This window comes from Perissodus microlepis, chromosome 10 (assembly GCF_051167445.1).
Source record: "Perissodus microlepis isolate ML-2025 ecotype Zambia chromosome 10, ASM5116744v1, whole genome shotgun sequence".
Lineage (NCBI taxonomy): Eukaryota > Metazoa > Chordata > Actinopteri > Cichliformes > Cichlidae > Perissodus > Perissodus microlepis.
The window spans coordinates 9,555,654-9,582,982 of record NC_140470.1 but is presented as its reverse complement, the minus strand read 5'-3'; the positions used below and the strand labels follow the sequence as shown (position 1 = coordinate 9,582,982).

The window sequence follows — 27,329 nt, the reverse complement described above, 5'->3', positions numbered from 1 at the left end:
GATGAAGGTCTAGGGGTGTGTGTGGGGACTGGTAACAAATGGGTCCAGAACAGAATGAAAGGAGAACAGACAGAGGTGTTTAGTAAATAAAATAGTTTTTATTATAGATAAAATTAACATAAAGAGCCGGCAACGCCGTTTTACCAATAACACTAGAAAAAGAAAAAAGGTTGCAACAACAAAGAACACAACAACCAAACAAACTCCACACCACGAGGAGGCACTTCCAGGGGCCCACAAGCTCACCCTGTCACTAGCAGCAGCTAGCTTTACTGCTGCCGAGGCCCACAAGCCCAAACTACTCATGTGAAGCAGCTACACTGCAAACTGCTTCCACAACTTCACACTATAGGAGCTCTCCCGACACCTTCGACACACAATGTGGGAACACCAGAGAAAAAACACTCTCTCATATCCAGTTCATCCCCAGCTTATATGACCTAGGAGAGGTGATTGCTAACTGGGCCCAGGTGGTAAATGAGGCCAATGAACAGCAGCTGTGTCCTGGGGAGAGAGAAGAGCAAGAGAGAGACAGAGGGGTAGAGCAAGAGAGGAAGAGGCGGAGAGAAAACACCACACCCACACAAGGGCAGTTTCAGGAGGCCCAGCTAGGGCCGTAACAATACTCATTAAATTTTTCAGTGACTCCTTAGAGCCTGCCCTGTGTTTTTGTGCTCTTCACTCATCTATTTAGGTTTCTGCTCTAATAATTATTACATTTTTTAATAGCATACAAAAATATAGGCACACCAGTATAAAGTAGCACACCACTCAAATTTAAGAATGGACACATTTATTCATATGGCTTAGAATGAACCTGTTGGTGAGATTTAATAATCTGATTCCAAAATAAGATCTCCAAGACCTGAGGCTGCGATGTCACACGGTCGCACGGTGCAGAAAAAAGAGCCTCTCTAGTGACTGCGAAAAAGAACAGCAATTAATATTTTAGTGCCTAAACTACGATAGTCTTGCGAGTTTTCTATTATGGTGGCGCATTTAAATACACCACGAGTCACAGGAAACCTTCAGTGGGCTACTGCTACAGAAAAAACCCTATTTTCGGTGTACCATGTACGTCAGTGTGACATCACTGTCCTCGTTTAAATGGAGGACACAGTGCCAAATGTTCATTATTACAAATGGAGCTGTCCTCAGTGTCATATCACATTCCAAAGCTGACATTCAGTGGTTTTCCCTGCAAGATTATCAGAAGCTTTCTCAGTTCTTTGCTGGAATGGACCAGAAGCAAAATCTTGCTTTTTCTGACACAGTGATGTCTTTTGGACAAAACTTCTTCTGTGGCTGTCTCCATCTGAGAGTCACATCTCGATTACTTGTCATCTGTGCAAATGAACATCTAATAAGCCTCTTCTTCAACATCTTTGATTTGCGGGCATTTCATAATTATGTTTAAAATTTATTCCTGTTCGTTTTTCAATCTTTTTTTAAAAAACATTTTTGACAATACACCAATTTGACCACAAGCAGAAAAGCAGCAGATGAAAATATGAAAAAAAGAATGAATTGGTTTCTTTTTCACTAAAAAAAGAAAAGAAAAGATAAGCACACACACACCATGTAAGACCCAGGAAATGTGCTGCTTTAAAATTATTTGACTTGTACTGTAAGTTTTGGACGGACGAGCATAACACAGACTCAGCACACAAGCGACATCCAGGTCAGCACAAATTTACAAGGGTCACCGCATCAGTGAAACCAACGTACAACGTTTGCAGTATCTCATATCTGTCAACCGCAAGATGGATGAGACACAAGTATAGATTTACTTATGGTCAAATCTTTCAAAAAAAATTGGAAATAAAACAAGCATGCAATCATACTTTGGCAAAAAAACAATAAAAAAAAAAGCAAAAAAATAAACAAACCCCAACTGCTTCTTGGCAAAAAAGAAAATAAAACGTTCAGCTTCTTGAGCACATTGCCCTTCGCTGGTCAGGAGCAGCCTCATAATGGATGAGCAGCTTTATCTTTAACAGGCCAATCTTCATGTCTTCATGACAGAACAGAGACGAATGTGTTAAAATCCATGTCTGTCACATCAGTCACTTTGTGTTGTGTGTCGAAACTCGTCAGGAGCACTAAAGAGCATCCCAGTCCAGTCCCTTCATACAAGTCATTGTGGGGGATTCAGCCTATATCCTGACCACAGCTGGATAAAACAGGAGGAGGAGGAGGTGGAGGAGGAGGAGAGACTGGATGTACTGCACATATGCATCCACACACACGCACTCACATTCAGCCCTCTCATTTTTCCATGTGGTTGTCTCCACCCTCTCCGCTTGTTCTACATCACGTTTTCAAACAGCTGCATGGATCTCATCATAGTTTCATCCTGTTGAGAAATAAGACAAATGGTGTATGGAATTATTTTGAATACCTGTGTCTGTGAAATGAAATCATCTGATGAATTGTGGTTTTTCTTATGCTTGACTTTTGACATAAAAAAAATTAAGTAATGGTGAAATTATGTAGGCCTATTTACACTTTACACTATTTACACTATTAACACAGCATGTATTCAGGCTAATATACACCACTGAGTCCTTCTCTAAAAAAGGGCCAGATTTAACAATGTCTGTGAATCTGGATTAAAAAAAGTGTTTAAAGTTTTTATAACATGTATAGTGCCATCTTGCACCAGTACATAACATGATGTCAGCGCGTTAGTTGGTTGCTGCTGATCGCTAATATAATTTAATGTAAGTCTAACTACTCAAAGAACCAATAACTCAATGGAAAACAAAGAAACAAAATCTAAAAAGCAATCTAAAAGAGTCACTTTAGTTTTATGTTTAAATAACAGAGGATATACTGTTCACATTCACTCTCTGTCTTTCAAACAGTAAGTGGCTTTTAATTGTTAGCTAGCTGCACTGAAATGGGAAAATCCACCTGTTAGCCGTAATGTTAGGGTTCGTAGACCACTTTATGAGTGAGGACTGTGTGAAGGAGAGGCTGTTTGAGTCAGGTGTAGTGGTGGTTTCATGACTAGAATAATAAGCCTAAGTAAGAAACGAGTTCCTTTTTTTTATGCATATTATATTTTAATTCTTTAAAATATAATTCATTTGACAAAAACACATGAAGAAGAATACTGACCTCTTGGCAGGCTACAATGAACTCCTCCAAAGTCACCACGCCATCTTTGTTCTTATCCATTTTCTGTAGAGAAACAGTTATTTTTATTTTGTTGATTCTGTGCTGGTGGCATTGCCTTGCATCCTAACCCTAATGAAACAACCTAATAATGACTACAAAGCTGCTATAAACCAACAAAGGTTTCTTGGGAAGTTACAGGGTTATGACAAGAGACATTAAAAGTCTGCTTTCCTTTCATAATGTGTAAACACTAGTGTTTATAAACCTTACGAGAATGAAAAATGTAGTTAAGTTGAAAGTGTGAAAAAAACTCCATAAAGGGAGTTGATCCAATTTAAACAAATAGCATGGCTTGTTGTGTGGTAAAGCCTGCCCAAGATGTCTGTAATCTAGTTTTGATGAGTCTACACTGCTCAAAAAAAAGAAAAAGAAAAAGAAAGAAAAGGAAAAGAAAAAAACAAAAATACATCAGATCTCTTGGAATCTTGTACATCCTCTTGAGACTTTGATGAGGCAGCAAACCTTCTAGAAATGGCATGTATTGATGTGCTGTCATGAAGTAGTTTGTCTACCTGTACAACTTCTGTCAGCTCCATACCTGGTACCATCTAATAACTCATGGTACCAGTAGTGACACTGACCCTAGCCAAATGCAAAACTAGTAAAAAAAAAAAATATCAGAAAAGATGAAGAGTAAAAAAATGTCAGTGGTCTCTGGTCTCTACCTGTCTGGGAAGCGCTTCCGCTCCCTTAAGACCAAATGAGAGAGAATGAGGAGGAGCTTCTTCCCCCAGGCTATTCTGGCCTTGAACCAGGTGTAGGACTGGACTCTCTCACACACATCGCATCACCGCACACACTCTGTTTATTTGCACACTTGTTATAATGTATAATTTCTTTTTATTCATAATTTCTTCCCTAAATTATTATTTACACATTATTTCACTGTAAATTTCTAAGTTAAAATCTGTAATTTTGTAGTAATCTGTAAATCTGTAAATCTTAATGTCAATTGTTACTGTCATTTAATGGTCAGGCATTGCACAGCAATAAGCATTTCACCAAACGTTATACTGTGTATGGTTGTGTGTGTGACAAATAAAATTTGAATTTGAATTTGAAATGAACCTGAAAAAAGGCATCCACATGCTGCTGTGGAACGTCTCCCTTCAGTGCAGGGTAGGTGTACTTGCCCATCATGTCATATATGGCCCTCACAATCTCAGTCATTTCCTGCAAGAACAGGAGATTCATGTCATGCTTAGACAAAGATTTGAGATAACAAATAAAATCCAGTTTAAACTGTAACAACACAGTCTCACCTCTCTGTTTATGTATCCATCTCTGTTGATGTCATACAGGTGAAACGTCCACTCCAGCTTTTCCCTTAGTGTTCCCCTCAGCAGAATAGATAGTCCCATTACAAAATCCTGTCCAAAATAGATCAGGGAAGAGGGACAGCATAAATTAAAAAAAAAAAAAGAGCAGAAAATTAAAGAAATAACTAACATTTTGTCCATTTTTTATACCTTAAACTTTATGGAACCATTGTTTGCAGTGTCGAAGGCGTTGAACAGATAATGCGCATACATGCTTGCATCTGTAACACACACACACAGAAGAAAAGTGTAAAAAAAGAAAAGCTTCATAGTGCAATAAAAAAGATTAAAAGCTGTGTACTTTACCTCCATGAGGAAAGAACTGTGCATAAATGTGTTTAAATGTCTCCTCATTCACAACTCCACTTGGACATTCCTGTGGGAGAAATGAGACTCTACAGTTATTCTGCTCAATGAAAATTTGGTTGTCTGATTCTGTGATGCACACATATACTATATTGCCAAAGGTATTCACTTGTCTGCCTTCACATGCATATGTACATAATTGACATCTCATTTTTAATCCATGGCATTTAATATTATGTAGCAATAGCAACTTAAACTCTTCTGGAAGGGTTTTCAACAAGACTTAGGAGTGTGTTTATGGGAAGGTTTGACCATTCTTTCCAGAAGTGCAATTGTGAGGTCAGACACTGATGTTGGATGAGGAGGCCTGGCTTGAATTCTTTGCTCTAATTCATCCCAAAGGTGTTCTGGCAGGTTGAGATTAGGTTGAGATACAGACCAGTCAAGTTATTCTACAACAAACTTGCTCAGTCTTGTCTTTATGGACTTTGCTTTGCGCACTGGTGCGCAGTCATGTTGAAACAGAAAAGGTCATCCCCAAACTGTTCCCACAACATTGAGTTTCTTTCACTGAAACAAAAAGGATGAGCCCCACTCCTGAAACCCCCTCCCCCGCAAACTTTACACCTGGCACAATGCAGTCAGACAAGTACTGCTCTCCTGGCAACCGCCAAACCCAGTATTATCCATTGGATTGGAGAAGCATGATTTCTCAGTCCAAAGAACATGAAGCGCTTTGTGCGCTTTTCTTGAGCAAAGGCCACATGAAGCACATGTGCAGTTGATTCCACGGAAAATTAGCGACCTCTGCTCAATATGCACCTCAGTCTTGCTGACCCCACTCTCTAATTTTATGCGGCTTACCACTTAATGAGTTGCTGTCATTCCCAATCTCTTCCATTTTGTCATAGTACCACTAGCAGTTAACTGTGGAATATTTAGTAGTGAGGAAATTTCACAACTGGACTTTTTGCACAGTACCAGAGCTCCTGAGAGCAACCCATTCTTTCACAAATATTTTTAGAAGCCGTCTGCATGCCTATGTGCTTGATGCTATACACCTGTGGCCATGGAAGTGATTGGAACACTTCAATGCCTCAGTGATTTAGAGAGGTGTAAGAATATTTAGAATGGAATAGAACAGAGCTTTGGCAATATAGTGCATTTTAGTATGACTGCATTTTTTAAAATAACAATATCTGGTGTGTGCTTACATTTTTAAAACCACGATAGAGGATCTGCAGTTCCTGTTTGGTGAAGTTTGTTTGGGCTTCGAGTTGCTCAAGTCCTTCTGGTCTGTGGCACACCATCGTCATCTCAAGCTCATCATCTGTTTTATCTACAGGGAAGGGTAAGAGAGAGGCAGTTTAAAAAAAGAAGATGTATGTGAGCCTCAACTTTTACACACTGTCTGTTTAACAGTATGTCCCACTCAGGATTTAGAAATATGATGGCTATTAAATACAGGAAAGAGATGACTCAGCGAAGCTTGAAAATGTTAAGTCGGCAACGAATGTTGTGGGATCAAAGAGAATAAAAAAGTGCTTCTGGGAGTGAAGCAGAAGAAAAATAAGGGAGGATGAGGGAAAAAGAGAACAAAGGAAGGATTTGAGGAGAACTTCATCTACTTGACAAATTAGGTTTCCCCTTAGGAGCTGAAGCATTTTATTAATGGCAACATGGTGCTCAGTGCCCAGTCCTGTGGAGATGGATGGTGGTTAATGATCTGAAGAGATGCTGCTGTGGGCAAGTGTTTGTCACTGTGACTATCTCACGCTACAGGGCAGTGGCTTTACAAACATGGACAAATATCCAGAAGAAAACGCCCAGTGGCTGTTGTGGGCCCCGGTGAAGAAAAATCTGAAGTCCGACGCTTTGTGTGAGGTACAGAGATGGCCTATTTACAAAGGGTGGTCTGTGGCTTGAAATGCATTGTTGAGACTGCAGGTATTATTAGATGATATGTCCTTGAATGAATTGTTTTGACACAAAAGTGTGGACAAAGCACACTATCAATTCCCAGAATTTCTCAATCACCTATGTTATTAACTTGAAAAACACACACGTGAGAACAAATAAGCTTCCTAATGGATTCAGACTCAGTTCAGATGATTAGACATGAAGAAAAGGAGATTAACATGACTACATTGTTCTTTTTCTTTTTTTGGATGGTAGTGATGACTCATTCATTTCAGCCCATTCATGAGTGGTGTCAGGATTAATCCTCAACAATGAAACTGTATCAAGTAGCATACATCATTATGCCAGAGGCCATTGTGATTTAAATTTTATACAGGAAACAGGAGAAGAGGCACAGCTATAGAACTGCCTGCAGCCGTAAGTCGTAACAGGTGCAATCTTCATTTAAGTCCCACCTACACCAGGGGGGAAAGCAATTACCGGCTCTTCATTGACTTTTGAGTGGGAGAGACGATCCTTGTCAATTCTGTCTGCTAGTGAAAAATAGAAAACTTACTTAAACGTTCTGTGTGAAATGGACTACAGACTGATTACAGAACCCAGAATAGGTTTTTATGAATTTCTAAACTGAAAAACTGTGACTTTAAGGAGAAATAAACTTCTAGGAAACTCCAGTGACTAGGAAATGTAGTGAAACTGTGGGATCCTAACAGTCATATACTGAATGAATATGTCAAATAAGTTGATAATGCCAAATTTCCAGCTTATGTCCATACCATAAGCTAAGCAGGGTTAGGCCTGGTTAGTAGTTGGATATGCAATGTGTTAGTTGGTGCTGTTGCCTCATAGCAAAAAGGTTCTGGTTCAAATCCACCATTTAGCCAGGGCCTTTCTGTGTGCCGATTGCATTTTATCCCTTTGTTTGTGTGGGTTCTCTCTGGCTTCTCCCACAATCCAAAGACATCCAGTTAGTGGGGTCAGGTTAATTGGTGCTTCTAAATTTCCCATAGGTGTTAGTGAGAATATTGTCTTTCTGTCTGTGTTAGTTTGGTGACAGACTGAGAACCTGACCATGGTGCACCCTGCCTTTTGCCCTTGGATGGCTAGGATAGGCTCCAAGCTCCCTCACGACCCTGAATTAAATAAATGAAAAGATGGATGGATGTCGGTTTTAGTCCACTACATTTCTGCAAAATGAGGTAACAAACTTTCAGAAAGCTGTAACATTACTATGCATGTAAGTGCTTTAGCTAACAACAGTGGCTTGCTACTGTTGTTAGCTAAAAGTTTTTTATTTAGTTTTTATCTTTTTTATTCTCTAGTGTCAGAAAGGAGAATTATTCATGGTATGTTCATTGGTAGAGGAAGACTGAAAAGCTGTTGGCCAATCAGTGTGCACTTTCACAGTGAGATCCATCCCATGCTTGTCACTTCCAGTTTCAAACAACAAGATGGTGAGACCAAAAATGCTCATCTCAAGGCTTAAAAATGGATGTCCCCGAAGGTACACCCATCTGTTACGCTGTTTAGTATTTCTAATAGATAGCTAACATTAATTTTCTAATAGCTATGTAGATACAAGGTGCTAAAAAAGTCCTAGATTAACAAGCTAAATCTAACATTTTAGCCAGCTAGTTGCACTTGTATAAGCATGCCAGCTTTATTTTTAATATTGTGATGCTAACTTTATTCTCCTGTATTTTCTCCTGTGTTTCATTTAGTAAAAACATGCACTAAAGGTTTAAATACTGCTTACATTTGGACAGGATGGTTGACACAGCTATAAAAACTGTGAGGGAGTAGTCATTTCAATGAGATTTTCCACATGCTTGGGAAACTATAGCAATAAAATGTTCACTAGAGACACACATGTTGCCTCTTACCCCAATCTGCCACTTTTACATGGCCTATTTGTCAGTGGTGAGATAGCATGGTGTCCATTACCATGCAAACATATAATGCGTTACTTTCTCTCAACCTCCCTTCCATCTTCCTCTGAGCTCCAGTTCCAACCCACCTCATGTTGTCATGGAGATAGATAGCCATAATAAATGTGAGCAGTGGTGGTATACTGGATGAATTGATTTTTTTTTTTTAAAGATGTCAAACACAATTTGTACATATATTTTCCCTGTGACTAAAAGTCTCTCGGTTACATGAAAACAGAAAGACAAAGGTGCTGTTAAGACTCCACCTATGTGGACTAATCTTTCCTGTGGGCTGATTTCTCTTTCCTGTTAATGTGACAGTGTGATTAGAAACAGATGAAATGGAATGAGGGTGATGAAAAGGCAGAGGTGTTGATTAGAGAAAGCTGAGACGGGACTGGGAGAGGAAGAGGTGGCAGAGCGTGAAGAAAAACAAGAGACAAGAAGGAGAACAGCAAAGGGCAAAATGGGAAAGCACAGAATAACATCGAGAAGAAACGAGAGCTGAACTGGGCTCAGAAGCACAGTCAGCAAAAGAATATGTTGCCTGAGGGTTTCAAAAACCTGTTGAATATATCATATCATATAACAGAATGATTTGATCGCCAGAGTAAGACTCAGGCAAAGAAATGCTGCAGACTTTTGCAGTGAGTCTTGTTATAAATGGTGCAACAACTGCTCTGCATGTGATCACTCATTAGCATATAATGGAAGAAGGTGGGAGACGCTGAAATGGTGCTGATAATTGAAAGTGCGTGTACATGCTTTCTTACGCAGTCAGTGGCAAACACTGCAGCACTAATGAAAATGAAGGTCATGTAGAAGTCTATGGGAAAATTACTCTTAGTTTTCCTTATAAATTTATGGTCTTAATCACTAGTTTCAAGTCATAGTTGAATCTAACATGATCTATCACATCATCTTGTAAAGTATGTCCTATAGGCTGATGTTATATTTTGATTAGGAAGTTACTACCACATGAGTGTGCAGTGTCCCTCAGATCTGCCTCCTTCTCATCACATGTGGTTTTGGAAACACCAAGATCAAGGCAAACACTTTTTATATACAGTTCTGCATGCTTTGACTTTGGCATGATCTTGTTTTCTTCTTCCCTTTTTTCTTCTTTCGTCCTCTTAACTTCACGCAAGCAGCCGACCGCCCAAACAGCTAGCCTTGTTCCAAATATAATCATCCTACCAGTTTATCTAAAGCCTGCTACTTATGAGATTATATCTGGTTTCTTTAATACAGCAGCTTTCTGGTGTCTGTAGCCATGAGGACAAAAGTTGAAGAAGTCACTGAGCCGGGTCAAAATCATAGTCCCCTACGTGATTCCTCACAAAACCCACAGCAGGCTGTTTGGTTTTGCTTTGTACAAAAGCTGACTGGGCTTTGGAAGTGCTGAATGCTGCAGGAAGAGTGAGGAGAACTGTTTCCCCTACCGTGTTGTGTGGACAAGCCCCCCCAATCCTAAGAACACATTTTGACCTGAATGTTTTTCTTGATTTGCGACAGCAATTTCTCTGCGTGTTTCAAAGTTTTGTTGAAAGTTTATACAGGACCTTTTTCAAGACAAACCAGGTATAGCACAGATTGGCTATACTGGTCAAATATATACCAGTTATATTAGGGCATTAGAGAGATAAAAACAACAAGCCCTCTTCCTCTTAAAATAAGTTATATGATTTTGTGTATATATATATATATATATATATATAGCATTTACGCATACTCAGTGATGAGCAGTATTGCTAGAAAAAGCTATATTTTGTATCCTACTTGTAGCTTACCTCTGAGTCTCATTTCTTGTGTGGCTGTGGTACCTGTTTATCCCCTACAGGATCAGACTTTATCTGTCCTATCTTACATACCTGGCACCACAACGCATTTTTTAAGAGACCACTTACTTCAAGCTAAAAACAATCCCTAGATGACCTGCTTTGCTGAAAGGTCATTTAAAGGCTCTTATCAAAACACAGACAAGCGGTTTCATCTTATCTGCATTTAAAGCATTACCCTCGTACCGTGGGGCATTTCATCAATGTCTTTTTAAAAAGTCATTATTTTGCTGCCTTTTCATGGTTCTAATCTCGATCTCCCGCTGCCATAAATTCATCATTCACCCTGGTGGAGTATGCGCTCACACTCTCCCTTTATGCCCCTACAACCCAGTCTCCATGACAACAGGCTTTTCAAGCATAAGGCCAGGGAGAGGTATGATATGTGAGCTGCGTGTTAATTCAAATGCCCAAAACCCCGCTCCCTCCGTGTTTCTGTTTCGCTCACTCACTGGCGCGTTCGATGGGCATGCACCAAACACACACAGGCATAATTACAGAGACAGAGCAGTGATTTTGCTCTGTTGTTATTTTCAAGGACATCTTACTGCCATCCTGTTGTCTCTAAATCATTATCTCCGCACAAGTGCTGTACCTCATCACTGAACGTGAGTAAGAGATGCTTCACCCTCCACAATACTGCTGCCACTTCTAGAAGTAAACATTGTAGATTTCTGTTTGAGAAAACAGAATCAGCGCTACTGGCTTTTCATTAAACCTATGTAACATTTCCACGATTCATTATCCACTTATTTCTTTCCCTTTAACTTCATAGTTCAATTAATTAAATCACTTGGCAAAAACAGGGTGAAAGCATAAAGTCTCTTTGCATTGGATAAGCAAAGAAAATAACTAAAACAAACACATATCATGATTGGCAGCTGGTGTACAAACACTACCATCTTAGTGTTACTGTCAGTTTTGTCTAGCTTTCTGTTGCTCTTTTTGTCTCATCTCCATCTCTTCTCTTTGTGACTAACATCGACGTACCTCTAGATGGTCTCCTCTGTTTGGTTTGCATGGTCAAAGTGCCCACCACTGCACCCATGTTGTCACCGTGGAAACCAGGCCGGCCAAAACAACCCAGAGAGTAATAGTCCCTCTATTTACTTCACGATTTTTGTCAGCCTGTCGTCCCGTCGCTGCCTCCCTCCACGGCTCTGTACCTTACAGGATTTTTTTTTTGCCCCTGTCAAGTCCTTTCACTGGGTCCAGATCTGGCACCGGGGGGACGCTTCTCCTCTTTGAGCTGACTCTCTTGAATTTCTGATCCCTGTCTCCAAAGACACACACACACACTCACACGCACAAGCTGCTCCTGCCTCTTTGCGCCACTCCCTCTGTTCTGTGCCTCACTCTACTCATCTGTCAGCCTTTACCCCCCCACTCTTTCGAGCTCCCTGCCTCCTCATGCCCTTGTGGTATTGTAGAGTGCTGTAGTCACTAATAACGCGTACTGACATGTGAAGTGTGTGCATTTAAAGCACACACGTGTATTTTCTCAACCCAGTGGTTACTACTCCAAATGAGCAATTTGCTCCCTGAAGTGTGTACCATAATGAGGATGTAGCTATATGTAAGACTGCCCACTTGGGATGGCATTTGTGCATGCCTGTGTTAACTCACCACAGGATAAAGGAGCATATCTTTTTCTCTATCTAGAAAGAATTAAAGTTAATTGTGAGATTTTGAAGAAATATTTTTAGAAAAAAAAAAACCAAATCAAATGTGCTACAAACAAGAACATTTGTATTAAATGGTGCCAGCGAATCTTCGCAGAGTGGACTGTGTGTAACGTGGGATGGAAAGCTGTGGGGGTGAGTGATGCTTGTTTTCCTCCAAACTCAGAAAATAAAGCAGGGTTGCTGGATTGCAGCACAAACAAGACAAGCAACAAAAAATAGCTAATGAGTAAAGCATAAAATTTAGATTTCACTGTGGATTTCTGCAGGAGAATTCAAATGGTCTAAGTTTATGGAAGCTACTTGAAGGGCAGTTAGCTCAGTCTTTGTAAGCTGCTTGTAAAAACATTGAGAAGAACACAGAAAAAATGTGAATGATATTGCATCCAATCAAATATTCTACTGGCGGCCGACCAAAAAATGTATTGCCTTTGTCTCGCTCCTTGTTTGTGTATGTGTGTGTCTGTGTTTGTGCACGCGAGGTTCAGAAAACCCCCTCACACTTTAAAAAATTCATTGAGGGCCATTTTTTCAGTGCTGTTTCAGCTTTCTTGTTTCTTGAAAGTTGACGTCTATATGTTCTGTTCTGAGTATTAAAAACAAGATCCATGAGCAAAAATGATAATGAATATGATCAAATCCACACTGTATGGGAGTACAGATTAGTTTTTACAACCTAACTCTGGAGCCTGACCCTAGATCAGCTGTGCCGTTCAGTTTCTTTGTGTGGGTAGTGCTGAGAAAAAGAACTTAACATGGACTAAATAATTAAACATGAAGTCATGCATAATTCTAAAATAATTTAAACTTCTCTCAACTTAGATATTATCTGAAGTTAGATGGATGTAGCCGCTGGATCTGAAAAGTGAAGCAAATTTAAAGAAATTTAAGGAAGGTTAGAAAGGGGCAACTATTTTGGTTCCAAAAATAAGTCTGATTGCATGCCGGTCAATGAGAAAACGACCCTACTGCTTACTTTACAACCCCAGTAACCAGATTAGTAGCCCCAGCTTTTAGAGAATACACAGTGATGTATGTTTTGTAAACTGATCTAATTTTGAGTAAAATAGATGATCATCATTGTATAGTAAATAAGATAAGTGACTGTATAGTGAATGGGGCTGGGGCTTATCAAGATCTACTGCTTACTTGGTGTCTGAAATCAAAAAAGCCAAGATGGTGAGTGCTGAGCGAGGGGCATTCTGCAAAACATTAAGGACCATCATGTTTTATATCAAGTGTCCGTCCTAAATTTTTCTTGTATCCCAGTTTCATCCATTCAAATATAGTCACTCTGTATAGTGACTTTCATGTAATGATTTCTCTGCCTTCTTCAATGCATTTTTCCTTCTTGGATAATTCAGGAAGCATAAAGAATTCGTAAACTGTGTCACAGATGTTTCTAACTCGTTTATAATCTTCACCAAAAAAAACCTGCCTGACATACAGACAGTCACACTCACACACTTGCGATGGGAAATTAAGTATTCCGATTACTAAATAACCCGGTGTAATCCCTGTGACAGATGTTTGCCATCTGGAACAGTCTTAGTGCACCATATCACCCTGCACTATGACAGACATTCAAGGACGCTGCATTGCAGTCTGGCTTCATAATCTCTTCAGAATCTTTTCTCTAATTCACATACAACCCCTTCTACAAACAGTGGGAAGGTCACACTTGGACCTTGTACACTAATCAGCCATTATTTATGATTTTATCAGTCATGTTGTTTTCCATTGCTACTTTGGTTAGTGTTTTTTTTTTTTTTTAATAAAAATATGAGATAAGAGAGGTGTTATCTTTGGTTCTGAAACACAGCTGACACAACTGTTTGCTCTTTCTTTCATAGTCAGTATGCCCTGAGCAAAGCAAGAGGCACATTTGTGCACTGCCTATACTGTGTGTTTAGATTTAGTCGCTCCTGGTTCCAGTAAAAAATCCCTTTATGCTTTTGGAAAATTACACGATTCCCTTATGAAAAACCCAACATACAGGCAGCAAAACTAAGAGATAAGTATACACACTCCTGCATCTGGTCTCTAAGATTGGAATAGAGTCCAGCCTGACATCCAGAACTAACCTGGGCATTGAGTTGCATCCCACTATATCTAGCCAGTACCTCTCAACTGCAAGAGCTCAAGCTCCTACCCTACGGTGAAGTAATGTTCCATGCCCCAACAACCACTTTCAACAGCTGGGGTTTGACCTGCCAGGGGCTCTGCCCTTGACCGCCACACAGCATACACACATTGCAGCCCAACATGGGCCAGTCCTCTTGTGGATTCATCAGATATCAGACATGCTGTAGGGATTTGGTGCATTGAGTGCTGGGTGGCTGGTTAAAATAACACATTCACAAGAAATCCTGTAATTTGAATGCAAATAATGATAGTGCACATGAAAGACTGTTCTTTTCACTGCCACATGTCCTTTTATTTCCCAAAGTGTTTCATTGCTCCCTCTGCTTTTGGTATTCTGTATGAATGCATGCTCATGCACACATTAAAGGCAGCTCATCGTTATCATTAAACTCCTCTTACTACTTCCTCTAACAGTTATTTCAACCTTAAAAAGTCCTGCAATTGCCATGTAAATCAAGTGAACCAAATGATGATTGGACGGGAATCACTTTCCCTCCAGTGGGCTGAGACAGCAGTTTCAGACCTCATGTGGCTTTCTAGTCTGACTATGCAAGAACTTGCATCTTTAAATTATTTTGTCTCGTCTTCTTTCTTTAACCTGACATTCAGTTGTGTCCTTTTTAGAGCTACTACTGAGATGGGAATTATTACACAACAGCTTTTGAAACTAGTATAGCAGCTTTCCGGAAAAAATGGGGACATTCCTGGAGTTTGTGGTGCTTTTCACTGTCAAGTAAATTTGTGTATATTAATTACTTTTGTTTCTTATGAAATACAAAACCAAATAAACTAAATATAAATGGGTCATATATATTTTACTGTTTATACAACTACATACTACTTATTATTAATGCCATTATTAATATAATAAGCTGAATTACAATGATTCTTTAGGATTCCATAAGGAACGTTTTAATAGAATAATCTCAGGAAGCCATCTCATACGATTTCAAAGTAAGTATGTTTATTTTTTTTATATATGATAATACAAATGTTTAAAAGGAGATACTTTTAAAATTAAATCCTATCTTCAAAATGTAAGACTCTTATGAAAATTAAGAATTAGAAATGCATTTGTTGTAAAGTAAAATTAAATGGATGGACCTGTACACCTGCAGTACCTTCATGGCCCACCAGATGTCATCAGCTTACACCTTGGGAATCACTGGTTTAATGCGTCATATAAAGATTAATTGGATGGTATCATTTTCAAGGTTTGACTGATGATTAAAGCTTGTTTTTATTGTAATAACTATTTATTAATATAAGAATACAAATTTAAGCTTTAACTTTTAAAGTTTTAAGAAAAACCAAGCCTGAAGACCGTGTCTTATTACAAAGCTGTGGCTCAACCTTTGTGTGTATCTGTGACAAAATGATGCTAATTGTAATCCAAACACTTAGACTGGAGTCACTTATCTGTAATGAATGCTATATAACAAATCTCAGTAACATTTGAAAATTGTTAACAAATTCACAGTATAGTGAATAAAATGTTAAGCATGCCAGTGTCATCTAGATTTAAGTGTCATTGTTTGTTATCAGATGTGATAACAAAGATCAGATTGGAAATAATAAACTAAAGTACATGATACAATTATTATTGTTGGAGACTATTTATCATATGTACTAAATTTGAATGCATTTTTATTAATTGTGGTTATTATTATGCATTCACCATTAATGAAGCTGCTTTGGCTTCCATCACATCTTTTTGATTTACCTGTATTTGATGACTTTTGAATCTTTAGGCGAGTACCCACAGCTCCCCTTTTTGCCACTTTGAAATGTGTATTAAGTTATCTGTGAGTGCAAAATGATGCTTTATTTCAGGAGGCTAGATAATAATAATAATACTAAAAAAAAAACCCGAAAATGCATCAAGCATCTTAAAAACAGACAGTCACAATTTAGTGTGAATGTTCTTACAAAGTGTTTTTAACCCTGCAAGACAAAACCCATCAAAAATAGCCAGAAAATTCAGATTTTTTGGAACTGAGATGTTTAATAACCCCATAACAAAATCCACAAAAATCATTTTGCTATATCATGTTGTGTGAAATTATTATATATTTATTATATATTTTTTTTATATCACATTTGATACATTGGAGATTTTTGGCACCTTTTTGTTAACAACACTGTTAATTTTAGACAAAAAAAGAATTTTGTCCATAACGTTTTGAATTTATGGCAAGTATTGATCATGTTGATGAGATAGAGGTCTCAGAAACTCATGTATGAGACATGATACAAAGTGCATTAGAGGGTTAGGTTTTCTCAGCAGAGAACTCTAACACATGAGCTCAAGTTTCTAATGCTGTGGAGTTACTTGTTAAACGACAGATGGCAGCAGAGCATAACAGTTCCTGATGCAAGCAGCAGCTCATGTCGCCATTCAAAACAAGTTTTGCTCCCGATTTAATGCACCACATGCAAAAATCCTCAGGGAACTACTAAATATGAACATGAAAGACGAATTCCACAGAAATGTGGCTGAGCAAACATAACCATACTGTTCGCTGGATCGAATAGCCATCTAACCATAGGAGATTCTGCATATAAATACCAAGTAGTAAAACAACGTGGCTGGACAGGAGTAATGGTGGGGCGAAACACGTACACACCCACAGAGGCGGAAAGAGCAAGAGATAAAAATAAATCTAGAAGAAGACGGTTACATAAAAGTATGTAGTGAGGTGATGTAAAAAATTAAAAGCAGAGACACACACTGTCAGCTCCAATCCACTGATTCTACAGCCACAAAAAAGGGAAAGAATCAGAGGAGAAAGATTTTTTTTTTAAGGAAAATGGTTATAAAACTGGAGCTTAATGCCAGATAACTCTTATGTGGGTTTTGAACAAAATAGATGCTACGTTAGACGAGCTTGAGCCATAGATTTGAATCTCTGCAGTGTGTGGTGACAGAACCACTGCTGCAAGGTTATGCTCCTAGAGGACACATGTGACTTGTAATAGTGAGAGACAGGTGCAGCATGAGGTCGGGTAGGAAAGGTTTCTGTCTTTACCTGCACTCTTCCTGTTTTCAGGACCTGGGTCTACACAAAAGACAGTATAAATCTATTGTGTTTGTTGAACCATGCATTTTTTATGTGCTTCCCCAGATGTGTCTCGTTTCCCGTATCTAAACAAAGATGATTGTCAGTTTGCATGATTGCATGATGTGAACTAAATTTTAAAAGTAGATGTTGAAGCTGTGATAAAGATAATCTTTACCTCATGAGTTTGACTATAATGGGAAATTTAATTTTATGGGTATAGTTTGCTAGGTCCATAGTAAGCTGTGCCTATTGTAAACTATAAACTCTGTAGTTTATTGTGTGAGTGTTGGCAAACAATTTCAACAACAGACCTCATTGAAAACATGCTTACAGGGAAGAAGCTGGTTGCAAATGATCCATCCATCCTTCCATCTATCCATCCATTTCAGCTCCTACCTAGGGCCGTGGAATGGGTGGAGTCTATTCCATCTTAAAAAAAAAGACAAGCAACCACAAACCCACCTACAGCCTACATCTACACGCTAACTGAATTTCAGGAAACGTGATAGAGATCGATCATGAGCAAAGGATAGAAGTTTTAATTCTTCCTAGCAATCTAAAGGTGATTGTTTCATAGGTACAAAACTTTGCTTGTTTAGAAAAACAGCAGGGACATTTCAGACGCCTGCTTTAAGCAACAATGCCACAATTTTTATCTTGAAATAGAGGATATATATTTTCATGCAGATTGATAGGGTAGTGTTGAATCTATTTTTTTACCATTCAGATTTGGGAGTGGTCTTGTGGTATTTAAGAAATAATATTGTTTTAATTGTGAAATTCTTTTAAATACATTCAACCTTAAAAACACAGACATTTTTTTCCTAAAGCTAAACTGTATGTCTGCTGTTGTGGTTAAACAACACATCACAAAAATGTTTGGAATAGTATTTGTTAAAAGTTGTCCTTAATAAAATTAAATCTGTGTGCTGTTCCAGTTTCCTTGTCAGTCATTCTGTCAAAGTCCCGTCAGTTCAAAAAGAGGTTTTTCTTTACTTTGTCAGGTAATGCACAGCATCAGATTTCCCATTAGGTTTGACATTCAGATTCCCTGGATGTTGCACTACAACATCAGTACGTCACAGCAAAATATATATAACTCACTCAAAATATACCTCACAAGTCCCTCCCTTTGTCTGAGGCCTTTTAGCTGGTTTCTCATGTGCTGTAAAATTCGAAAAAGTTGCCTCTAGCTGAATATTTGAGGCTGCACTCTGCCATCTTGCTTTTAAAATGTGCTGTGAGAGGTCACTGTCTCTTTTTATAACAACAGGGAGGACAGCCATTTTTAAATGCGCACTAACATGAATGCAAGGTCAGAGCAACTGTCAAAACACTGAAGCTTGCTGTAATAAGGTATAGTGCTACTCCTTTGTTTCCTACATGGAAACTATTTTTTTTTTTATTTTTTTTTTTTTTTTACAATGAAAGCACTACGTAAAGAGCATAAAGTACAATGTAATGTTAGAAACAGGAATGATAGTAAGTCAGCTGCAGCCCCGAGGCATATCATAACTACTGTATCCTCACTTGGTTTGCAATGTTTAAAGGTCTGAGGATGAATATGCATGCTGCTGAACTTAATAAGACTTAAGGCATAAGACTAAAGATAAGACAGTTCATTTTTGTCTATAGTGTATGCAAGGAAAAATGCAAAAAACAACATAGCATATAGCTGTTAAAAAAAGTCTAAATAGCTTGCTTGTGTGTTAATGTTTATGAGAACATATGTGCATGTTTTCATGTCTTCATCCATGCATACTTTAGCATGCGGTCTTCCTCTGCCGCAATCTGGAAGCAAGTGCTTGTGAAATCTGATTATAATTAAACTGTGTAGAGGAAGGGCTCAAAGCTAAACAAGACATTGTTACTTCATGCTGTAGCCGCACATTACAAGATCAACCCCCTCCATGTAAGCACCAAAATCAAATTAATACCAATGATGTTTAAAACTTTGAATAACGTTTTGTTATCATTCCTCCTGTGACCCTGAATTGGATACGTGGAAGAAAAATTATGTTTGCCTGTGTTTTTGCATTGATGGATAGTTGTGCCTGTTCATCTTGAGCTATGGCAATGAGAAACTAACATTGTATAAATGTAAAAATTCCAAAGGTTTAAAACCCCCACTGTGGCATAAAATCATAGATTTATTAAATCCCAGTTTAGACCACTTGGATGTATTTTGACCAGTGGCTCTTAATTAACTCTGTGACATTTAATTATGAAGCTAAATGAAGACTCAGCCCTTATGCTGCCCAATGCACACGCATCTTAACTTTAAGTCAGTAAAGGTCAGCGAAGCACAATAGAACATTTTGGACAGAAGCAACAAATGTCCAGATGCACAGTATCAAGCAAGTGGATGCTCAACATAATTTACATTACATTTGATCAATTATGCATCCTTTAAGAATGCAAAGAAAAATATAACTAACGTGTACAAATAATGAGAGAACCAGATATCATCTTGATAACCAAGTCTGCCATAAACTGTAATCCTTCATTCCTTTGGTAAAGGATTAGCTCCTAACCATAAAAAAGTAGGTTTGGGATTGTTTCAGTCAAATAGCTACGGTATGCGATTGTGTTGCATGACCTAGATAGTCAGCCTACTCACTGCCATGAGTTGGTTGGATAATTTCTAGAATAGCTCAGCGGCTGACTAAAACACCAGTTTATATCACATAGGTTCATGCTACAAAGGATTTACATACTATTTTTTCTTCTTTTTTTTAACATTACAGATGAAAAAACACTGGACAAACACTGCACATGTAACAGAGTAAGTACTTTGTAAGATTTTGGTTAGTTCATTGTTATAAACCTAAGCCTGGCTGGATTCCTGCTTAATTCAATGCAAAACATTGAGCTTGTTGCTCCTGTAAATGCATATTTACATTTGTAACACAAGCTGTGGGAAATGTGTCAACAGATTCATCCTTCATTATGCATGATAGTAGCTGTTTATGTGTAAAAACGTACAGTTCAGGCATCATGCTGTAATTGTCAGTTTGTTGACAGTATCCGATGTGTTTCTCAGTTTGCAGGTTTCTTTCTTTGCCCTGTGAAAAATCAATTTCTCAGAGTGCTTATGGCTGCAAATAATTTAGAGGTAGATAGTAAGAGTATCCAAATGCTTCTAGATGGAAAAGTCAAGAAGTGGTAAAAATACATAAATTTGGAATTTGTGGCCCACAGCGACTGTTAAAATGAAGCGCTGCCTGCACCTGCACAAATATTTTATGCTCCATACATGTGCGTAGGGTGAATTTTAAATTTATATCAGACCACAGGTTCTTCTGAAAGTGAGAGCAGTACTGTGTTTGTGTGTTGTTTTAGTCGTGACAGACTCGCAGCTGCACTCTGACATCGTGACTCAGCGTTTGATTTTTGCAGCTTAGGTGAAAAGTAACTTTTTAACTATAAGATGAGAGAGGGGCAGAAAAAGCAAACAAGCACTAAAGCATGATGAATAGAAGAAGTTTAGAGTACACCACAGCCTCAGCCTGTGAGCTATGTGCAGATGAGAGTTAAATGACCTCATTGTTTAACTCAAAGCCACTCAAAGCATGCATGTCATACAAGAAGGAGAATTTCCTGGCGTTTTTTTTTTTACTTGTGTTTTTCTGCACATGTGAGTCTCTATAGCGAAGCTTACTAGATGTAGATGAAAAATATAAAGTATACAGATATGTCCAACTGAAATATTGACAGTTTTCCACAGTTGAAACTGTAAATGTGTACAATTCTTATTAACACAATTCCATCAATGGTGAAATTAAATCATTGTCTTGGATTGGAATATGTTAATTAACCTCTCCTGTGGTGGGTTATAATGGTCTTAATTTTCCTCCACTTGTACACATTAACGGAGTCACTTTAGAACTGGTTCTGTAACCTTTTCTAGCCTGCTGAGCATCAACAACTGAGGTGCTCAGGAATTAGTTCAGGAATTAAAATGGAATTTGGCAGGTGGGGGAAACCTTAGAGCACCCGGTGATCTTATTAGCTAAAGATAAGTCACATAATTTATGGAAGGTCAATTTTTTTTGTAGGTGGTCCTCAATAAATTTGAGGTCCAAAAAAATGTAATCATTTTTGGTTATTATTTCAAAATTTTGGGTTTGCAATCTCAAAATTTCAACTTTTTTCCTCAAATTCAAAATTTTGATATACCTAACCGAATATCAACTGTAAAGACATGCAGTACCGTGGTGACGTTTATGCTTCAGCACAGTAAGCTAACACAGCATTTTCATGCAACCTATAAGTAACACTAAATTAGTATCATTCAGGTTTTTTTGCAAGACACTTTACAAAAATGTAATTTAGCAACGCATCATACATAGATCAAAGATTGAAGAATGATTTAAAAACAATGAAGAAATATATGACATGTACGCCTAAATGTGTAAGTTACATTTCTGGTGTATCAGTTCCCATGTTCCAGACAGTTACATAAAGCTGTGTGAATAAATAGCAACATTCAAAATGTTTGCATTATTTCCTTAACTTAGTTTGGTTTATCTGCTTTTACAGTTTTTATGCTCAGGTCATATTAACGCAGAAATTTAAACACAAAAAAAGTACAAGGGATTCGTAAACTCTTTCCTGCAACTGTAGCAAAGCAAATGCTCTGTAATTTTTAAAGACACAGTGACAGAACATGTGCCTCTTGCTAAATAGACCACACAATGGCTCAATGGTGGAATTCAAATTAAATCTATGTCAGAAAAACAATCCTATTACAGTCTTAATATGAACTTTCAGCAAATGAATGATGGGATCATAATTTGACAGATTTCTGCTGCTGGGCTTAGACTAACAAGCACCCCTTTCTTTTCCTGTTTTTCACTCGGTGTGCATTTATGCCATCATCGCATTTCAATTCTGTGTTTTCTCTCTACCGCATTTTCTCTTTGTACCTTTCTACAAGTATCTCTGGCTTCTTGGCTGTAAGTTTTGGATCTGCAGCTACTAGCCTCACCGACCTGCCCAGTATTGATTGCTTGTTGTTTCTCACTGCTCTTCTTTTCTCCTATAGGCCTTCTTATTCCAACACTTGAGCCTACAACCACTTTCACATACGCACTGCAGGCCTGAACCTTGTTAGGACTATGGCACCACATTTGGGTAGGTATTTGGCTATGCAGTGTGAAAGATTTAGGAAACCTGTGGTTGTATGCAACAAAACAAAACCCCCCACCAGGCTTAGCCAAATGGCTCAAACATCGCTTTTGCAGATTCTACGGGAAAGAATTGCAGACTTTCAGCTACATGCTGTAGCTGTTTTCTGTCACCAGGGGGCAGTGTCACAAATAACTGCTCTGTGGGCTACACACAGCGTCATCCGAGTTGTGCTGCCTCCGGAGCAGTCTATTCGGGCGGCTTCTTCACAACCCACACAAAGTATTTCCAGTAGTACGAAGCAAGCTGTTTCCTGTTGTGTTTTGCATGTGGCTACTGAATTATGTTTCGTAGGTACGCTATAACCATAACCCTTTCTGAAACCCTGCATCATAACCTACAGCGTAACCTACTCTGTAAGCTGATGTGCCCCTCCTCAGGAATGTCGCTACATATTGCATCGACTACACCTGCAATGTGATCTGTACTGTCACTTTGTCCCGCTCATTTCTGGATAATTCTTCTTCTGCCACCATTTCTGAAATTGACTGGAGAGAATGGATCAACACCATCGTCAGCTGATGTTTTGGTGGTGAAATTGCAGTGCAAATGGGGCCCACCGCGGCAACAGTATCTGTCGCTTTCATAAGCTATGTTAAAGGCTCTACGTTAAGTTCAACACAGAAGTATAAATTATGCTTGAGAAAGGTAGAGGCAGTGGCAGATGGGTAGGCTTTTTTCAATATATCTTTAGGAATCTTTGAGCTTCTTTAATTAAAGCAAAACTGAGTGCTATTAGAACGCAGCTGAAATCTGCCACTAATATAAAGTACAACAAACAGGATATCAGAAAATAGGGACACTTACTAGCAAATTATTTTAGATCAACTGAAGGGAGACAACATTAAGCTGATCAAAGCATTGCTTTGTAGGGGGCGAGAGAGATTGGTGGTGGAAAATGTCCAACATCCATCCACTTTTTGCCAAGTGCTTGGTGACAGGGAATAATTATTTTTCTATATCAAGTAAAGTTTGGCCTAACTGTTCAAAGGCAATAATAAACTATCTTGTGATGTGCTGCCACATAAAGAAAAAGTAACTGAACTGAATTCACATGCATACACAGGAGTACCCATAAGACCTCACTGTATCTAAGTTAGCTGACACTCAAGAGGCTCAGAATTGACTGTGTGCACGTTAGCATATGCTACTTCCGGTGCGGAAACTCCTGTGGGGAGCTTTGTTTCCGGTGTCCTATTCGCACCTGGTTTACGGTCCAAAACAAGTTAAGCAAATGAATGAATCAAGCGGCGATTTACATTTCTATAGATGTCTTGGGCATTTACCCAATATATCTGTAAATGATGTTCATCGACTTGTTGATATTTTTTCCCTGCACCTCAGGGCAAAAGAGAAAAGGGATTCAAATGTTATATTTCTCAGCTGTCCCCCGTTTATAGCGGGTGTTATGTTCTAAAAATAACCAGCGATAGGTGAAATCAAGTAGCCAATTTTATTTTTTGACGGTGCAAAACGTTTCGTGGACATCGTGGACATACAGTACTGCACTTCAGAGTCACACTGCTAGCGATCGATGCAGCGATTCTGTACTGTACAGGAGAGACGTCACGGAGGAGATCGTCTGCAGTGATCAGGACGAAGGACACAATGTGACGTAAAAAAAAAAAATAAGCATGCAAACTTGCACTAAAAAATCTGCGAAACAGCGAGGTGAAAGGTTAACCGCGTTATTAGCGAGGGACCGCTGTAATTTTTAAGGTAAGTCACAACATACTCTTCGTAAATACTAATGTATAGAAACCCTTACCAGCAATCATTCATTTTTTGTGTGGCTTTTTTCACGGTTTGTTAACATGCTGTGTAGGTGTGTACTTGACTAGCTGATCTCGACATAACGGGGAAACATCTGGTTTGACTATTCTTCACCTGTAGTTTGAATGCTGAACATTTGCCTGTTTAAATCATAAGACCAGTCACTATACAGAGATACTTCTGAATGTGGACGATGTGTCTTCTGCATGCAGTAATGCAGTTCTGCTTGTGTTGAGTGATGTAAACAACTGATCGATCTAAACTCTTTAAACGTCAAAATTGATCATTAGATTTTTTATGACACAACAGTGGTGAGTGTTCCCACCTTCTGCTTTTTGTAACTTAACGCGATCTTTCCGTTTTCGAGTTTTGGACATGATTTTGGAGTATATCGTCGCAGTAGCGATTGACTGCAAAGTAAAGCTACCGGAAATGTACAACCCCACATCCGGTCTCAAACCAGGAAGTTAGCATTTTCTCGTGCACAGGGTCAATATGTGAGTGCATCAGTACAAAGTACCTTTCGTGAGGGTTCCCGAGACCAATCTCTGCAGGGACTGGATTAATTTGAGCACCCCCTGTCTGCAGCGGCTGGTACAGCCAGCCATCCTGAGGTAGATGCAGTGGCAGATGGGTAGACTTTCTTCAATATATCTCAAGGAATGTTTGAACTTCTTTAATGTTGCCCGTGATTCTTATCACAAATACGAATCTGCTTCATGTGACATCATGAGGTCCTTCAAGCGGCTCCTTGTGAAGAAAAGGGATACGATTAAGCCTTTGCTCCACAGCTTATGTGTAAGACATTGAATTTTACTTACAATATGCTTCCAAGCTGTCACACATTAGTACCTAAAGCACTCAGGCGTGTTCCACTCTCTCATTCAGAAAGGCATGCAGAAACACTCAAAAGAAAAACACACAAATATACACAAGCAGTAGCCAAACAACTAGAAAATGTTCAACATTTCCTGTTCTGTGGCTTCAGACCTTTACGTTAAACTTTTTAAAAAGCAAAGTTGCTTTTCACAGACCAAAATAAGTGAGAAGATAAATAATTAAAAGGACTCTAAAAGTAGAACACGAAGCGCTTTGCCCCCCTGGAAGTTCTGTCGGTCCAAGAAAGAGCAGAAAACCTCATGCAGTGCTTCTTACCTCCTCTGTCAGTTTGTCTCATCACTTCTTTTCTTGTCCTCCACTTTCCTTTACCTTCTGTCCTGTTAGTTGTTCTGACTGTTGTCCCCTTGTATAATATTCTGGTGTAAGGTTTCCCTCTAAACTGCAGTGGGAACCCTGCGGCTGTGATCTGTCGAGGAGCTCTGCTCTGGTGCTCTCAGCAGATCTGTACTGCAGAGAGCGCCAGCAGCCACCACTATACCCACCCTGCCTCCTCGATGCTCCCTCCTCCTGTCTCACATTCTGCTCTTAGTCTGGTTGATGTGCTTTATCTTACCTTTTTCTTGATCCTGTATATTTGCACGATACACCAACTGGGCTGAATCAATCAAAAGAAACAAATAAAGGTTAAGCATGGTGGATTATAACTGGAGCACTAATTCAATGTATAAAAGGTTCCATACGGATTTTCCAGATCCTCTCCATGTTGCAATAACAGAGCGCTTTATATTAAAGTGGGCACTCTTGGTCCTCTGCAGTTACACTCAGTGTATTAAAATGTAACCTTTTCCTAATAAAACATCAGGAATGTGTTTTAAAGCACATGTGTGCTTTATGAAGCCAAGACTTAAGCCTGAAATTTTAATTGTATGTGAAATACTATTATTTTGACCTTGCAAACAGCTGATTTATTTAATTCAGTTATTTGCATTGAGATTTTTGAATTATTAAAAAAGTGATGTTTTTTATTTAGCATAATAAAGTGTTTAAATATTATTATCATAAACCTTGTCGTACCCATTAAAGATTGTTTTTTGGTGTAAACAGGTAGGAAGATGAGAAGATGATATTGTGCATTCACGTGTTATAAGGTTTCCCAGAATGTATTAAATTAAATAGCATGCAACCACATGAAACAAATGGAATAAAACTAAATTAGGAAATGACATTAAAATGTATAATGAAACAGCAGCTATACCAGAACACTATTACCTGATCACCTTCATCGTGTTTATCATTAACCAATATGGAGAGTAACATGCACAGACTACATGCACGTTTTTGTCACTTTCTTAATCAAACTTCTATCAGAAATGAGACTAAACACAGAACCACGCTCTGTGCCAAATTCACTTTCAAGCAAGCAACACACAGTAGTCTACTCTATCTCCAAATGACTCCAAAACAGGTTATGTAAGCCTGGGAGTTTGCTTTTGGAGACAGAGCTTTATGTTTCTCACTCCAGTGACCTGGGGAAATGCTCAGGGAGAGCATGACGCAGTACTTCCTCTGTCTGTGTTTCTCCCCCCCCCATCCTGTCTCGTCTTTATTTAATGTTTACAGATTCTATTTATCTTCCAAGGTCAGTGGAATATTGTTGTGAGTCTCTGTCTGATGCTATCTTCATCCTAAATGTCATCATCAATAGATTCGTACAATAAAGAAAATAAATAAATAAATAAAATAAAGGAAGCTTAAGTAAGACCATAGCTTTCGTGACTTGAGGTGGTTGTTTGCACAATTCTGCTTTGATCCCATGGGAGGTGCACTTTACTCAAAGAGTAGCATGGTAAAAATAGAAGCACAGAGCTGGCCACATTGCCAAAAAGAATATGTGGAGGATATCGGCAATCAAAATTTAATTAGAAAATATGAAAAGGCACTTTTTGCAGTATCATAATGCGTTATTATAACAAGAACACACATAACAGGACAGGGTTGTTTACATTTCTGCCATGAAAATAACTTAATTTTACTAAAGGGCTAACAAGGGTTAAAAAAAAGAATTGTGTGTTGTGACTGGCCAAACAAATAACACTCGAGGGGCTGACAACACTCAATACAGAAATTGACTACAGACCACTAC

General features: G+C 38.6%; 1 protein-coding gene across 2 annotated transcripts; it reads right to left on the bottom strand.

The window, feature by feature from the left end:
- Positions 1-776: 776 nt before the first annotated feature.
- Positions 777-25,942, bottom strand: kcnip1b (Kv channel interacting protein 1 b). 2 transcript variants are annotated; one of them, XM_084941818.1, is made up of 10 exons: positions 25,927-25,942; positions 25,502-25,841; positions 24,867-25,096; positions 6,023-6,147; positions 4,809-4,878; positions 4,653-4,723; positions 4,446-4,553; positions 4,252-4,356; positions 3,124-3,186; positions 777-2,356 (listed from the first exon to the last, which is right to left on the bottom strand). In XM_084941818.1, the coding sequence occupies exons 3-10, from the start codon at positions 24,952-24,954 to the stop codon at positions 2,309-2,311; spliced, it is 678 nt and encodes a 225-aa protein (XP_084797944.1). In that variant the 5' UTR covers positions 24,955-25,096; positions 25,502-25,841; positions 25,927-25,942; the 3' UTR covers positions 777-2,308. The 2 variants fall into 2 exon arrangements, with proteins under 2 accessions (XP_084797944.1, XP_084797945.1); XM_084941819.1 differs by lacking the exons at positions 24,867-25,096; positions 25,502-25,841; positions 25,927-25,942 and adding an exon at positions 11,485-11,894.
- Positions 25,943-27,329: the final 1,387 nt, after the last annotated feature.